Source organism: Trichoderma evansii (assembly GCF_050947405.1).
Source record: "Trichoderma evansii strain SZMC 28006 chromosome Unknown GGI43scaffold_2, whole genome shotgun sequence".
Classification (NCBI taxonomy): Eukaryota; Fungi; Ascomycota; class Sordariomycetes; order Hypocreales; family Hypocreaceae; genus Trichoderma; species Trichoderma evansii.
In genome coordinates this window covers 1371372-1386529 of record NW_028145204.1, presented here as the reverse complement: position 1 = coordinate 1386529, position 15158 = coordinate 1371372, and the positions used below count along the sequence as shown (strand labels likewise).

At 48.5% G+C, this 15158-nt stretch overlaps 6 protein-coding genes across 6 annotated transcripts; 3 read left to right on the top strand and 3 right to left on the bottom strand.

Moving 5' to 3' along the window:
* Positions 1-385: 385 nt before the first annotated feature.
* On the bottom strand, positions 386-1125 carry GGI43DRAFT_393363 (uncharacterized protein). The gene is made up of 4 exons (XM_083204659.1): positions 947-1125; positions 799-890; positions 661-749; positions 386-607 (listed from the first exon to the last, which is right to left on the bottom strand). The coding sequence occupies exons 1-4, from the start codon at positions 1040-1042 to the stop codon at positions 564-566; spliced, it is 321 nt and encodes a 106-aa protein (XP_083064980.1). The 5' UTR covers positions 1043-1125; the 3' UTR covers positions 386-563.
* Positions 1126-2268: 1143 nt separating this feature from the next.
* On the bottom strand, positions 2269-3825 carry GGI43DRAFT_420381 (WD40-repeat-containing domain protein; the record flags this gene model as incomplete). The annotated part of the gene is made up of 2 exons (XM_083207809.1): positions 2269-2800; positions 2861-3825. The coding sequence occupies 2 exons, from the start codon at positions 3823-3825 to the stop codon at positions 2269-2271; spliced, it is 1497 nt and encodes a 498-aa protein (XP_083064979.1).
* Positions 3826-5212: 1387 nt separating this feature from the next.
* GGI43DRAFT_393357 (uncharacterized protein) lies at positions 5213-6048 on the top strand. Its single transcript, XM_083204658.1, has 5 exons — positions 5213-5470; positions 5528-5613; positions 5663-5734; positions 5787-5879; positions 5946-6048. Exons 1-5 carry the CDS (start codon positions 5390-5392, stop codon positions 5953-5955), a joined length of 342 nt encoding a protein of 113 aa, XP_083064978.1. The 5' UTR covers positions 5213-5389; the 3' UTR covers positions 5956-6048.
* A 2534-nt stretch (positions 6049-8582) lies between these two features.
* Positions 8583-10018, top strand: GGI43DRAFT_151985 (uncharacterized protein). The gene has a single exon (XM_083199442.1). It carries the CDS (start codon positions 8898-8900, stop codon positions 9864-9866), a length of 969 nt encoding a protein of 322 aa, XP_083064977.1. The 5' UTR covers positions 8583-8897; the 3' UTR covers positions 9867-10018.
* Positions 10019-10860: 842 nt separating this feature from the next.
* On the top strand, positions 10861-13210 carry GGI43DRAFT_379523 (uncharacterized protein; the record flags this gene model as incomplete). Its single annotated transcript, XM_083202856.1, has 2 exons — positions 10861-10926; positions 10988-13210. 2 exons carry the CDS (start codon positions 10861-10863, stop codon positions 13208-13210), a joined length of 2289 nt encoding a protein of 762 aa, XP_083064976.1.
* Positions 13211-13884: 674 nt separating this feature from the next.
* GGI43DRAFT_379522 (cytidine deaminase) lies at positions 13885-14655 on the bottom strand (the record flags this gene model as incomplete). Its single annotated transcript, XM_083202855.1, has 3 exons — positions 13885-13944; positions 14040-14121; positions 14294-14655. The coding sequence occupies 3 exons, from the start codon at positions 14653-14655 to the stop codon at positions 13885-13887; spliced, it is 504 nt and encodes a 167-aa protein (XP_083064975.1).
* Between the last annotated feature and the right edge of the window lie 503 nt (positions 14656-15158).

Sequence of the window (15158 nt, the reverse complement as noted above, 5' to 3'; positions counted from 1 at the left end):
GCCAGGTTTGTAGAATATTAGCATTAATAAGATGGGCAACTAACATATTTGTATGAAGAGTGATACAGCGATCAGGATCGAGGAGGTGAAAGTAAAATTTATCACCTTGAAAGTCTTGACCAGTGTATAATATGGCCTGTAAATTTTAGTACCTGAATATAGAAAGGGAACGTATAGTAACATACCGCATCTCCCAAGCTGCCTTGCACAAGAGTAGCAGTAGTAAGACCAATAATGCAGGAGATCAGTTTAGAGAAGTGCGTGATAGTGGCTGTTTAAGTTTGTTAACAATAGGGCAGTAAGACTTGTGTAGGCCTGGTATTTCTGGTGCTGCTGTGCTAAAGTGCAAGATGAGTGCTTCTGGTGTGGGCAGTGATAGCCATTTATATAATTAAATCTTCAAGCATGTTACTAATTATTTATATAGTTCCCAGTAATATAACTATGAGAGTGTTTTGTATGGCGTGTAGTGTATATACAGACTGAAGATAATTACAGTAATATACTTCCCACGATGTAACAAGTTACGGCCGCGATATTGGTGTGTCTGAGAGCCGAAGTGGTTACCACATTGCCAATAGGAGCCGTTTCGGTACAGTTGTTGGTACTTGAGTATAACGTATTAGCCTGCAAATATTTCGATATGGAACAAGAACTCACGTGTATAGCGCGCATCGAACATGGATTGAGGGAAGGCGATGCCGCTGCCTTGGAATACCAATGTCTCTATCGACTTAACGTTGTTGTGCCTTTCTTTGTTGTCAGATTTATAAAATATTAATAAGATGGGTAACTAACAAAGGGTCATGAAGAGCGAAGCAGCGATTAAGATCGCCGGCGCCAAGGCTAAAGCTATCGCCGTGAAAGTCTTTCTCGCTGTACAACGTGGCATATAGTTATTTTAGTAAGCTTATAAATATAGAATGGGGAAAATAAAACAAAATACCCAGTGAGCTGCTGCATTGCTTTCCGCAAAGGCCGGAGCAGCAAAGGCCGGAGAAGCAAGAGCAATAACACAGGGGAGAAGCTTGAAGAAGTGCATGATGATAGCTGTTTAAGGAGCTTATTAACAATCGGGCAGTGAGAGGTGTGTTGGCCTAATGTTTCCAATACGGTGATTGTATTAAAGAGCCAGATGAGTGCTCTCAATGCCGAGAAGTAACGGCTCTTTATATAGTTGAATTCCTTAGCTCTTTACTAACTATTAATATATTTTGAAGGGATTTAACTTCAAGAGTGTCGCAACTAACGTGTATCATGCGGACAGACCAAAGATACTACTCTCATGTCTTATAACGTGTACCAGTCACACAGATTGAAGAGCATTAAAGGATATTGCTCCTAATCTTGTATAACGTCCATCAAACACACAGACTAAAGATAGCCAAATTGATATTACTGATATTACTCCTATATCTGATATAACATATACTGGTTACACAAACTGAAAAGAATTAAAGGATATTACTCCTATATCTTTCATAACGTATATCATAAACACAGGCCGATGGTAACGGTGGTATTACTCCTATGTCTCATATATCGCGTATCATACGGACAGACGGAGAAGCATTCAACAGTATTGATACAGTATTGATACAATTTGTCGCTACCGCGGCCGAGAGCTGCGTTTTCTGAGTCAAAAAATTCTTCACAAGCAGATCGAGGCCCTATACTCAGTGAAACATTCTTACTTCTGTCGGTATTTGCTTTTCAACCATGGCAAATAAGTCTATGCTTAGCTTCCATGTCATATCTGATCGGACTAAAGCAACTGTTTTTTCCGAAATATCAGCTGGTGATAAAGGCGGTGGGTAAAAACGCACCAGTCCAGCTATTTATTTCCAAAGTTATCAATTATAGTAGTGCATTTATCTTCCCATTGCTCTTCTCTCTAAGCTAATTATAGTTCCTCGCGCAGGGGTTCAAGAACCTGCATTGCGCAAGGGCAGCAGAAGCGGTGAAGCGGTAGATGTAGCAGAGCAATAATTACGACTAGCATTTACATTTTAATATTCTGCTACCAAGACGTGTCCTGCCTAGGCTGGTACGCATTGAAGAAAGGTGGAGTATTATAATGCAATACAGCGACGTAAAGGATTATATGCAGGCCACAAGCTTAAGCAGAGGAAAGCATATTCGTGCTGCAATCAATGTATTAATATTTGACGGCAGCTTTGCAATAAATTTATAGCCCAACGTAAATAACAGACGCCAAACCAGCAAATGAGGACGCCGTAGTAATACATTGCTCAGGTCCAGCCTCTGTTAAATCAAAGCATCTTCCAGCTTAACATCATCTTGTCGAATTGGCAGCTCTCCCTGTAGCATCCCATGATTCGGAGTCTTTGAGTGGCTGCTCACACCATCTCCGTTCACTTCCTCAGAGGGCCCGATGTGCCGATAAACCCTGATTGAGCCATCCTGTCCGGCGGTGGCCATCGTCTCACCATGGACATCTACCCAGAAGCACACCCCCTTGTGACCCTGTACTCTCTGAAGTACCTCCTTGCTCTTGACGTCCCAGAGTATGACATCTCCATCTTCGCTGGCAGAGGCAACGAATGCTTCGCCGTTGAGGATGGCAAAACAGCCTCCAATGGAGAATTTCTCATTGCGATGGCCTTGGTAAGTCTTTTTGACGCTTCCAGAAACGTAGTCCCATAGACGGATACAGTTATCAAGGTTGAAGGCGAGGACGAAGCGGCCGTTGGGAGAGAAGCATACGTTGCTTACGGCGGGATTGTCTTCGTGGACAAGAGTTCGCAAGCATTGGCCAGTCGAAGTATCCCATACACGGCTAGACATGGATTAGCACGTCGGATAAAATCTCACAACTTGTTCGATACGCAAAACTTACATCAATCCGTCCGTGGAACAGCTCACAACCAATGTGCCGTCACAACAAAAGTCTATACCTCCGACCGGGTCGCTGTGGGCGGGGAGACTTCTCATTAGCCGTCCTGCACGTACGTCCCAAAGAAAAACGGCCTCATCGTAGGATCCGCTGGCCAGTATGTTCCCTTTTGGTGAAAACGCCAAGCAGTGAATGTAATTGTGATGTCCTCTCAGCGGCGCCATCTCTTGACCTGCTGATTTTCGCGCCGTCGTCTTCGGCCGCCCCGTCACTCGATCCCAGAGTCGGATTGCCTTGTCGTCTGAGCCGCTCGCCAGCGTGTTGCTATCTGGCGTCCATGCTACGCAGCTCACACCGGCCATGTGGCCAACCAAGGTGTCCATATGAGCTCCCGTGGCGGCATCCCAGATTTTGACTGTCGCGTCGGCAGAGGCAGAGGCGATGAAGCGGCCATTTGGCGAGATGCGCACTTGTGAGACTGCCTTGGTGTGTCCATGGAGAGCTAGTCGGGCTTTGTAATTGGGCTTGAGCGGTTCTTGTGGAGGTGTGGGAGTGGGCTGTCGTAGTTCTGGAGAAAAGGAATCTGATCTTGATTGGTTTGAGGACGTGGGAGATTGCGAGCGCGGTCGAGAGCGAGGGGATCTTGTTGGAGACCGTGTTGAGTGGACGGGCGATTGCGAGCGCGTCCTGGATCCTGAGCTGGATGCTGATCGTGATCGACGAACGGATTCTGAGAGCGGCCGTGAAAGCGACTGTGAGCGAGAGAAATCATCGAGATATTGCGGCGCCTTGCTTGGACTTTTGCTCAGGCCGCCGCCGCGCTGCGACAGCCGCCTGGGAGGCAGAAAGTCGTCTGGATCCCCGGCCAGTACATCGGGGGAGCTAGACCGTGAGGATGGAGTGTCGCCGGTTCTTCGCCGTTTGTAGGGCGGAGGCGTATCTCTCGCTAGCTCGTCGGGAGAGCTCATGGTTGATGTTCTTGAAGACAAGGCTGAGCATTGAAAGGCTGGCCTAGTGGGATTATTGTGGGCCAGTCGCGAAACTTGGGGTCCGTCTTGTTTGTAGATTAACGGCCGTGACTTAGCCGAAAACCCCTTATGGGGCCATACGGTGGTCGGAGCTAACTACGCGTTAATAATTTACAACTGGGATTCAGCAGACAAACTTTTGGCGGAGAATAGCCAAATTATCTTATACCGGGCGGTTATATTCTTCGCTCTCCCCGTTTCCCGCTTTCCAACAAGGAAAATTACTACAAAAAAGAGTTGTTCCCATGCGCTCATAGGAATTTTCCAAGCTATAGGGCCAGTACCTTTAGAATAGCTATTTTCCTATTGCCATCCAGACTAGGTTGCAGGGTAAGCTACAGGATAGGTCATTTTTGCTCGTTTTCCCCCTTCGTTACAATCCGGCCAGTTTTGCTTTTATTTTGTATGGCCGTGAACCGATTTGACTGGTTTTGCATACAATTGATTTTTCGGATGGGTCTGGTGCCCCTGACTGAATCGGCAGCCTTGGGTGACAGGGAAAACCAGCCTGTAGCGGACGCTGGTATGTTTGTGTGCATTAGAAGACGTGGCCAATCGTCATGGTCCCAATAAGACGTGCCTTAGTACCAGAATACCTACATAAATATAAACGCCAATTGTAATGTTGAAACACTACATATTGTCTCCATAGTCCTGCTACACCTGCCGCTTCACCGCTTCGCCTGTCCTTGCGAAATGCAAGTTCTTAACTCCTTACATGAAGAACTATAATTAGTTAGAGAGAAGAGCAATAGGGGATACATGCACTACTATAGTTAAACTTTGAAAGTAGATAGCTGGACTTGTGCTCTTTAATCCGCCGCCTCTATCATCACTACCTGATATTTTAGAAATAATAGAGTTGCTTAAAGACATGACAAGTTAAGCATAGACTTATTTGTCATGTTTAAAAAGTATATACTGGCAAAGGTGGGAATGTTTTACTCGGCCTTGGGGCCTCAGCTTGCTTGTTAAAAATCTTTTGAGTCAGGGAACGCAGCGCTCGGCGGCAGTGGCGACAAATCATAGTAATACCATTATGTAATTGATGCTTTTCAGTCTGTGACTGGTGCATATTATAAGACAAAGGAGCGGTATTATGAAGTACTTCAGTTATCTTTGGTCTGTGCGTATAATATACATATATAAGACATAAGAGTGATGCTGCTTTAATGCTTTTCAAGTCTGTGATTGGTACACAGTATAAGACAGAGGAATAATATCACTTATCATCTTCAGTCTGTCACTGGTACACGTTATATAAGACATAGGAGTAATATTAGTTTAAATTATCTTTTAGTCTTTGAGCATGATATGTGTTATATGAGACGACTGTAACCTTACATAAATAATTAGTCGAGGTCTTAAAAATTCAAGTATATAAAGAGCCATCACTACCCATCATTAAGAGCACTCATCACTTCAATACAACCATCACTTTTAAACCCTTGAGCCAACATATCTCTCACTACCTGATTATTAGCAAGCTCTTTCAACAGCCATCATGCATTTCTTCAAGCTGCTTCCCTGTGTTATAGCTCTTGCTACTCCTGCCCTTGGGAATGACGACGCTCCAACAGGCGTGGTATTTTATTTCCTTTTTCCTTTTTCTATATTCTTAAGCTTACTAAAATAACTATAGGCCAGGTTATACAGTGAGGAAGACTTCAAAGGCCATAGCCTTGTCATCGATAATTATTTCCACTGCGTCACTCTTAGTGGGGATCTGTAAGTCACCCATCTTTTCATTTCTCTATAAATCTAATAGCAGAGAAAGGCACCGCAATGTTCAATCGATCGAGGTGCACCGAGCACCTATTCCATTCCTAGGGTTCTGCCAGCTATTTTCGTAAGTTCCTGTCTTAAATTAAAATATTTCTAAGCTAATATATATACTTAAGCTCCGATGGATGTGCCCCGGAGTCTCGAATTGGGAATACGGTGACGGCTTCGTCCCTTAATGAGACTGATGTTGCGTCGGTATCATGTATAGCGTATGTTACTTCAAACATGCAAATTAGAATTGTGTTACTGACATACAGTGTTTTTTCTAAATTTAGACTCCCTTAAGAATAAGGCTGTCCCAAAATGCTTGGGTTATTTTGCTACTATGCTATTGAAGCACTGCTAGATAGGAATACTTACTTTTATTTATTCTCGAGATCCCACTTATGTAATTGTGCATGATGGTTTTTTTGCTTGTTCCACCTTTAAGTGCCACCCCAGGGCGCTACTAGATAACAACCTAGGAGGAGTAATATCCCTTGTATACAAATGTTGTCTTTTAGTGCATGGCGGTTCTCACAGCCCAAGGAATGATTGCGTTGCTCGTGGAGATAGACATTTGATTGTATTTGTATATGCATTTGAGGCTCTTCCCCAAGATGCGAGAAAAATTCTCATTTTTAATGCACCTATGGCGCTTCTCACGCCCCGGTAAGGGCAGAACTGCCAGTGGATATGTGAATATATATATTTTTTTCTTCTGAAGGAGTATATTAGCTCAAGTTTCTTAAAGTCCTTATTAAGGCACTTTGATGTTGAAAGGACACAAAGGACACAAATTTGCTGTAATCGCTTGCTGGAACGGGAACTGAATCACTTGTAGTCACAGGTAGTGGCAACCATGGTTCTGGCGATTATAGCCTGGATTGATGATATGTCCTCCCTCGGAGTGCCTTGTCTATTCTACATATTGGATCCGATGGATCGAAGTAATAGGACCCGAGCATCCCCTTTTCTTTGGATACGTGCGTCAAGCTGCCTCTGGCGACAGGACGCTTGCTATCCATTATCAATAACTCTGGATGAGAGTCGCATAAAAGAACTGTCAACAGTCAAATTCAAGTCTCGCTATATCACCCGAGATGTGAGACTCCTTATCCTCCTATACATGATGCGCGACATTCGTATACCCCGAATGGTAAACACAGATCCATATTCCCAACACCTTGGCAGCGACTATTGACGGAACTCGGACATATGCGACATTATGGCATCCCAACCTATAAGCACTTGAAGTCGACAGAACTTTTAGCATTCTTCCTCTGTGTATTTCAGTTGCCTTGGCTGTCAACTCACTTCACGCCGTGGCTGTCCCGCTAACGGTGGTGTTGGACAAAGCATGGCGGTCTTCATGGCCACCCCACAGCTGCCGCTGCGTGTAGGGTAGGAATCTTCAAATCTCGTCTTTTCACCCTTGGTGAATCCAGATGGGACTTTTTTAAAGTAAGATTTTATATTCTCCGAAATGGGCTGTGTAGCTTGGGCATTTATTAGTAGATGGGTCATGGTCATCTGAGGTCTAGGCTGTATTTCTTGCTTCCACACTATACGTTAATCACGAGTCTCTATTCACAGCAGTTTACATGTATTTAATCGACATTTAACTTGGTAGAGAATTCAACGCATCCGGGATGACCAAATGCGGTTTATCGTATACACATGCAAAAGAAAGAAAGAGAGACAAAAGAATCCGGATAAAATTTTACCATGTCTACTGTATATCTGGTTGCTATTGTGATGCACGGGATACCTCGCAAAAAGAGCTATAGCTGCTTACACACCATGCTTTGCATGCACGAGACGAGTCATTTGCTCCCTACAAAGTGTGCGTGCAAGATATCTCCATTTCCGGTAACTGCGAGAAATGGCATTGCCAACCTTTTCTCCTTTTTGACAATTTTTTTTTTTGACGAGATGCTAAATTTTTGGAGAAAAAGGCGCGCCGTTGAATGCCCGAAAAGGCTTGATACTAAGTCCTAACGCCTTTTAATGAACAAGAAGGGAGTGGCTGGGAGTTTGTGCCACACAGGCTGAGTAATAATGAAGATTGAAAATGGCATGCATGGCGAAGTGCGCCGGCCAGCCCGCGACGGCGCTCCATAGTGGCAATGGTGAAAAATTCTTTGTGTTTTAGTGATGTCTTGTTAGTATTTTCATTGCGATTTGTCTTATCAATGAATTTGTCAATCCGTGAAATGCGCTGCAATTAATTGCATGAATAGGTTCCGTGCAGTGCTAGGTTGCAGGTTATTACTCAGTGCCTATTTCTCTCAGTCATGAGTGTGGCGTTGTTAGTAGCCTGTCTACGTCTTCTACACCTTCTAGGCCATGTTAGACCTGTTTTTGACAAGCATGGCCAAGACTTTCCCAGTTAGATTAGATTAGATGGTCCTGTGTGGTCAAGTACAGGCGAGTCATGCACGGCGGCGCAGAGCAGCGCAGATACTAGCTTGTACATGCGAACCTGTAGCACTACAGAACCTGTGTCCCGTCGCCGTCCATAAGCGCGCAACAGCGCCTTCTCCGCGCTATTATACCTGCATCCGAATTTGGATTGGAAGCCGCCTCTCCCCAAAAGAAGGGGTCTTCTTCGCTTGAGGGGCGTCTATCTTTTCCTCATCGCTCATCTTTTTTCCCACCTCTCCATTCTTCACCGCACTCGGAGTCTCCATCATCCCTCTGGTCGCCATCACCCCGGTTATTTCGGCCTGCGGTTTTTTCGACCGGTTGCCGGTGTTTACACCCTAGTCTCAGGAGAGGAATGTCGGCCTACCGTTAACCACTAGGTAAAAGGCCATTGCCTGCTCCGCTGCCAACTCTGCTTTTTCAACCTCAACCTCAACTGCATCCTCAACTCCATCCTCGACCTCTGGCCACTTACAAACCGCTGAGAAGCGACGCCGTCGCGCTTGCACTTCTGTGTCAGCTCAGCCTTGTCGCTCAGCTTAGCCGCCGGCGCTGCTTCAGCCGGGCTGATTCATATCCACCTACCTGATACCGCAATTCTCTCCACCGTTTGATAATTTATATCTCTCTGCCGTCCCCCAAGGCAACATCCATCGATAGACCCAACAGTATTCTCTGTGCCGTATGCAGCTTCCTCTCACACCAGTTGCCGCCGTATTTCAACCGACAAAGATTCGTCCTGGGCGCTCGCGCAGCAGGGCTGCTTCACAGGCCATCCGCCATCTCGTAGGCTGTTCGCATGCAACGTTCGACAGGCCATCATGATGGAGCCCGTTCCTGAGACAGAGCGCATGGAGGAATTTCGCGCTGTGCCGTCCAAGGCCCGCGTCAACAGCCCGCATACGCTTTCCACGTTTGATCTGGACATTGCCAGAAAACCGCCGAACTTGCGACGTAGCACCGATCCAAGTCCGACGTCGAATCACGCCTTTTCCTGGACGCCCATGGTCGCCCTCCCCTACCGCCCCCGAACTACCTCTCCTCTGTCCGGCATTTCCCATATGCGCTCGCGGTCCGCTGCTAGCATCGGCGCCGCACCCATGGGTCGTACGCAGTCCATGCCTGGCGTCACTGGTTCCGGCCACTTGCTCTTCTCTCCACAGCTTCGCCCAGCCAGCCCTGCGCAGTCCCCCAGCCGAGTTCGCACGCCGCGAAAACCAGTGGATGAAGCTTTCCCCATGACATCTCCCGTGCGCACCTCAGTTCTCGACCACGACCGGCTGCCTGCTGAGAGGAGTGGCTCTCCCGTCCTGGGTGTCTCAACTAATGGGACCCTGACGCGGGTCCGTCGAACGTCGTCGCCAATTCGAAATTACTCCCAATCGAGCACTGGCTCTCTGCCAGCTCTACCCAGCACCCCAACCTCCAGCTCCTCATCTCTCTACAAGGCATATGATCCCTTTTCTAGTAGCTATGGCACGCTTTCCTCGGTCCCTTCAACGCCGACGTCGTTGAGGTCCCGTAGCCCCAGCATTTCGAGTCTGGAAACTATCCCCGACTCTCCTGACGCCGAGGAGGAGGCGCTCGAGGCGGAACGACAGGCCCAGCTAAAGGCTGCGGCTGAGGCATCGGATGCTGGAGACCCATCGGATGCAAAAGGACGGGGCCTGGATCTGCCGGCTCGTGGTCGCACAATGGCCTTTGGCTCCAAAGACAAGCGGAAGCGGTGGAGCGTATGCGGCGCCGAACGGCGTGGCGACATTGACTTGGAAACGATTTGGGAGGACTAAGATTGAAGGCCCTGGCGGCGGCGGTTTTGAAATTATGAACGATACAGCATATGAGCGTGCGCAGACTTATGGATTTTTATCACTTTCTTCCTCTCTTTTCTTTTTATGTTTTGGTTCGGGAAGGTCTTTTTTCTTGTTTCACTCGACTTCCAGGCGCACGGGACACAGGCTTGTGGAATTTCGGAAATTGGCGCATACACACTTATGCATATTGCTTTCGCATCCACCTTTTTTATGGCTCTCTCGTTTTCAGCCAAATCTTGTTTTTATTCGTTGTGTGACCAGAGACGCAGCGGGCGTTTAAAATGAGAGTGTCTCTGGTCCGGATACCCTTTTGCATATTCTACGTCTTACAACAGAAAGACTCATTTCCCAACGGCAAATCTGCCAGAGGCAGAACGGCTTACGCTATGAACACAGACAGATACACAAAATGCTATCCAGGACGATGGTACTATGAATCAATTGGTTTCGTTAAATCTCAAATTGCCCTGACATGTGAAGTATCTGTTATATGGCGTACTCTGCCCCTTGACCGTGAACTATTCCCTGACTATCACTCACCTTCTAGCATGGGGGCTATGCAGGGCGAGAAATGTGCTCCCTTTGCTCCCTTTCCACCTGCAGCTGGTCTAATCTTACGGCTGTCACACGGCAGATGGTGGGTGGACTATTGACACCGGTCCCCCATCCGACGTACTCTCCCTGCTTCCAGAGGGCTCATCCCAAGGTCTTATTTGGTTCCAGATTCATTAATTGTTGCCATGCAGGGGCTGGGGATTTGTTATAAATGATGGACCTCATCGTGTTCCTCTTGTAAAATTTGTTCAAGTCCATCCACCGTTTGGGCAGGATAATTTGCTTGACAGGCCGTCCACTCCTTATATATTGTTTCCACCAGTGTTGTCTGGCTGGGTGTTTATACTTCTTCTCGCTCTTTACTTCCTTCTTTTTAATCAATCTTTTGTGTGTTTTTATTGCAAGGCTAATAGTTATGCGTTTCCTCTCTTTTGCTGCGGCCACGGGGCTGCTGTCTGTAGTGACTGCTCAGGCAGAACAGGTGGGTAACTGAGATTGGTGACCTAGAATGTTTGAATCGAGAACTGACATGACTTGAGAAGGCGGAAGTGGCCATTGACCTGTCTGCCAATGTCCTCTTGGACAAGAGGCTCGTGCAACCCACGTGTGCCACTCTGAGCATCACCACCACCACGACAGTGACTATTGCGACGACAATCTATGTCACTCCCACTACTCATGATGGGCAGCCTAGCAATGGTCCTACTCCAGGGACGTCTAATACGGCGACAAAATCTCATCCATATGTCCCGCCGCCTTATTCGCCGCCCCCTGTAGGCCATAGCAGTTCCCACAGCGGTTCTCACACTGGTCCTTCTCACACTGGTCCTTCTTCCTCAGGTCGTCATTCAACTGGTCATCGCTCTTCCACTGCGACTCCCAGCGGACCTAGTAGCTCTGTCACCACATTTGGATCTTCTTCAAGCTCCATCATCACGTTTGGATCGTCTTCAAGCTCAGTCGAGACCTTTGGCTCTTCTTCCAGTGGACCTCCAGGAGGCCAGTTTGTGACCTCGTCAGTTAGCATCGGTGGTAGCAGCAGCACCATTCCATTTTCTGCCTCTTCCACTTCGTCGACCAAGAGTGATCCTCCTGCTGGGTCTTCTACTCCCCCTGGAGGACAGTCGTCAACTGGTACTCGTTCTTCTACTCCTCCCGGAGGACAGTCATCTACTGTCACTGGCTCTACTCCTCCCGGAGGACAGTCGTCTACCGCCACTGGCTCTACTCCTCCCGGAGGACAGTCGTCTACCGCCACTGGCTCTACTCCTCCCGGAGGACAGTTGTCCACTGGCACCGGCTCTTCCACTCCTCCAGGTGGACAGTCGTCCACGTCCTCTGGACCTCCAGGTGGCCAGTTCTTGACGTCTTCCAGCACCACCAGCAGTGGCACCTCGTCTTCCACTGGAAGCGTTCCCCCTGGCTCTGCTACCACTTCAGGCACTGCTTCTTCAACTGCGCCTCCTAATGGCTCCTCTACTCCCCCTGGAGGACAGTCATCAACCGGCACTGGCTCTACTCCCCCTGGAGGACAGTCATCCACTGGTACTGGCTCTAGCAGCAGCACTGCTTCATCGACCACTTCTTCAGGTCCTCCAGGCGGTCAATTCTTGACCTCTTCGAGCATCGTCAGCAGCACCACTGCCAGTAGCAACACCGCATCTACCACTGGAAGCGTCTCTACTCAATCCACTAGTGCTAGCACTTCTGGCACTTCGTCAACCACTTCGTCAGGACCCCCCGGCGGTCAGTTCTTGACCTCGTCCACAATCACTGGAGTCACTTCCACGACTGCACCTCCTGACACAGACGACTGCGACCCTACAGATCCACCAAGCACCGACAGTGACTCTGTGAGCTCCACCACTGTTTCTGCCACTTCATCGTCTGTTACCGTGTTCACCAGGTCCACTGCTTCGTCTACCACTGGTACCGCCTCTGACAGCTCGTCTACAACTGAGACATCAAGCTCCATCATCCCTTTCCAGTCTAGCACCACTTCGGGTGACTCTACCACGGGAGCATCTTCTACAACGTTCTTCCCTACAGGACCGTCGTCAAACACAGCTTCCACCACATCAGATCCCACCACATCAGATCCCCTCACATCAAGGACCAACACTCCCAGCACCACCACCGCCACGCCAACTGACGATGGTGACGATGACTGTGATCCCACAGACAGCAGCTCCACCAGTGCCACCACCACTGAGACATTCACCCAAAGCTCCACCAGCAGCCTGCCTTTCCAGCCCACTGCCACCATCTCCACTACGTCTTCCTTCTCCGTCCCTGGAGGAGCCTTCAATGACCATGTTTCATCCACCACCACCACCACCACTAGCTCTCCCACTGTTCCCGTCAAGGCCCAGACCAGTGATCCTGCTAATCCAACTGGCACATCAACACCTGGTGATGACGACGACTGTGACGATGACACCCCCCCTGGTGGCTCAAATCCCGGTGGCCCTGGCTCTGGATCGTCAACCACTCCTGGAAATGGCAACCCTCCCGTCACCACCTTTAGCACCCAGATTGCATCAAGCACTCCAGTGATTAGCTTCACGGAGTCATCCACCCCAGGTGGTGATGACGGCAACGGTGGCCAACCAACTCCCCCTTCCAACTTTAACACCATCTCCTTCACTCGCAGTGTCCCCACAACATTTACAACCCTCCCTCGCTCGTCTACTTCTGGTCCATACGGCCCTGGTTCCACTGGCAATCCCGGTGATGGCGGCAACGGGGGTGACGACGATTGCTGAACAGCTCGTCAAATGGTAGAAGCGGGAAATGTGTGACATAAATTGGATGTGTTGTGCAGAACCAACTTATTTTTCTTACGATACATAGATAATACATACGATATTTTACATATAGTACAGCATGGAAACATGGGAACCTTGGAAGAACGCTACGGGATGGATATGAGATTGCGGATGAATGGCCAGACGGGCGGTTGAATAATACGGATAGGTCGAGTCAAACACGGAGGATGTTGAATTTTTAATTATTTTTTCTATTTCTTTTCGCTTCACGCAAACTAGTCCCCGTATCCTGCAATGATCTCGGATATAGCCTCAAAAAGACTGATTGCGGTGTCCTGATTGGGATGCCTTATTTTGTTTCCTCCACTACTATGAATTGAAACATACAAAGGGCCTGTATCAAGATAATCGTAAGAGTGACGTTTTCTCCCTGCATGTGGTCACTGCATTGTGGAAATTGGCTTTCAAGACATGCATTATCTCAAATTACTTCGTGTCATTATTAAAAAAGAATAGATGCACAAAAAACAACCATAAATCATCCCTTCAGGCACGAGCTTAGTGCCACTAGTAGTCTCCTTCCGTCCCCCCCCGTTACTCCTTGCAGTAGCCGCACGGATGTTGCAGCCGCACGGCGTCAATAGTGTCAAGCACAGCCAAGACATCAAATCTTAGTATCCAGGGGCGCCAGGAGGCGGTAGAGCGTCTGGACCAAAAGACATAGGAAGAAGCTGTAAGGGATGTGTTAGCTCAATGAGTTCCACGAAGACGCTTGTCTGAGCTGCAGCATGGTAGCTCAGGGGCTCTGAAGGGATGCTTGACTTACTTGATCCACCGTCAAGACCGCATAGTCTGAGTTCTTGTCAAACATAATGACGGGGGTTTCTTGGGAGCAAAACTCGCGGATGCTGTAGCCAATCGGGTCAGTTTAGTTATTCCAGCCACTCTTGAACCAATTTAGCCTCTCTCTCACTCTCCCCAGTCTTCCCCCTGTCTCTCCATCTTCCCCGTGCCCTCCCTTGCATATCACCGCCACCAACACTACTGCATTATAAAACCAAATCAACAAATACTACTCACAATTGTCTGCACATGCCGCAAGGACTAGCCGGCGGGCTAATATCCGTCGCCACGGCAATGGCTCTAAACTTCTTGATGCCGCTCGTCACCGCCGTGCCAAAGGCTACCCGCTCAGCACATGTGCCCACCGGGTACGACGCATTCTCCACGTTGGCACCAGGCACATAGACCACCTCTCCAGCCTCGTCAGCGCACAGCAGCGTAGCGCCAACGCGGAAGCGGCTGTAGCGACAGTAGGCGGTGGCCTTTGCGGCGGTGGCGCGCTTCTGCAGCTCGGCGAACTCGGTGGCGGTGATGTTGAGCGATGCACAGGTGGATGCGATCTGGGCGGCATCAGAGCCGGAGTGGATGGGGGCAGACATGATGAAATTTGCTGATGATGATGAAGCTGCTAGCGTCTGATGATTTTACTGACACGCTCACTCAATTGAGATGATAGACACAAATAGTAAATAGCACAAGGGTATCCAGTAATAAATTCAAATATTATCCTTCCTAGTAGTAGTTCTCAGAAGGGGGGGGTGACCCAAGGGGGGGAAAGAAAGAAAAGAAAAAAAAGGGAGAAACGCCCTTGAGAAGCCGGAATTTATATTGGCTCCCGAGTCGCTCTTTCCACGTCTCGAGATCCGCTCTTACCCACACCGGAACACGCCGTTGATGCGGGGCTGTTGGCGGGGGAAAGAGCGCTGGCAGCGACGGTAGGCGCCGGTTCCGAATGCGGCTCGCCGAACGTGCGTCCTGCATGGGGGGGGGGGGGGGGGGGGGCCCCATAACGGGAATTTTTTTTAAAAATTTTTAAAAAAAGGGGGGGGGGTTGTTTAAAGGGGATAATTTTTAATGTTTGGTTGGACAACCGGTTAAACGC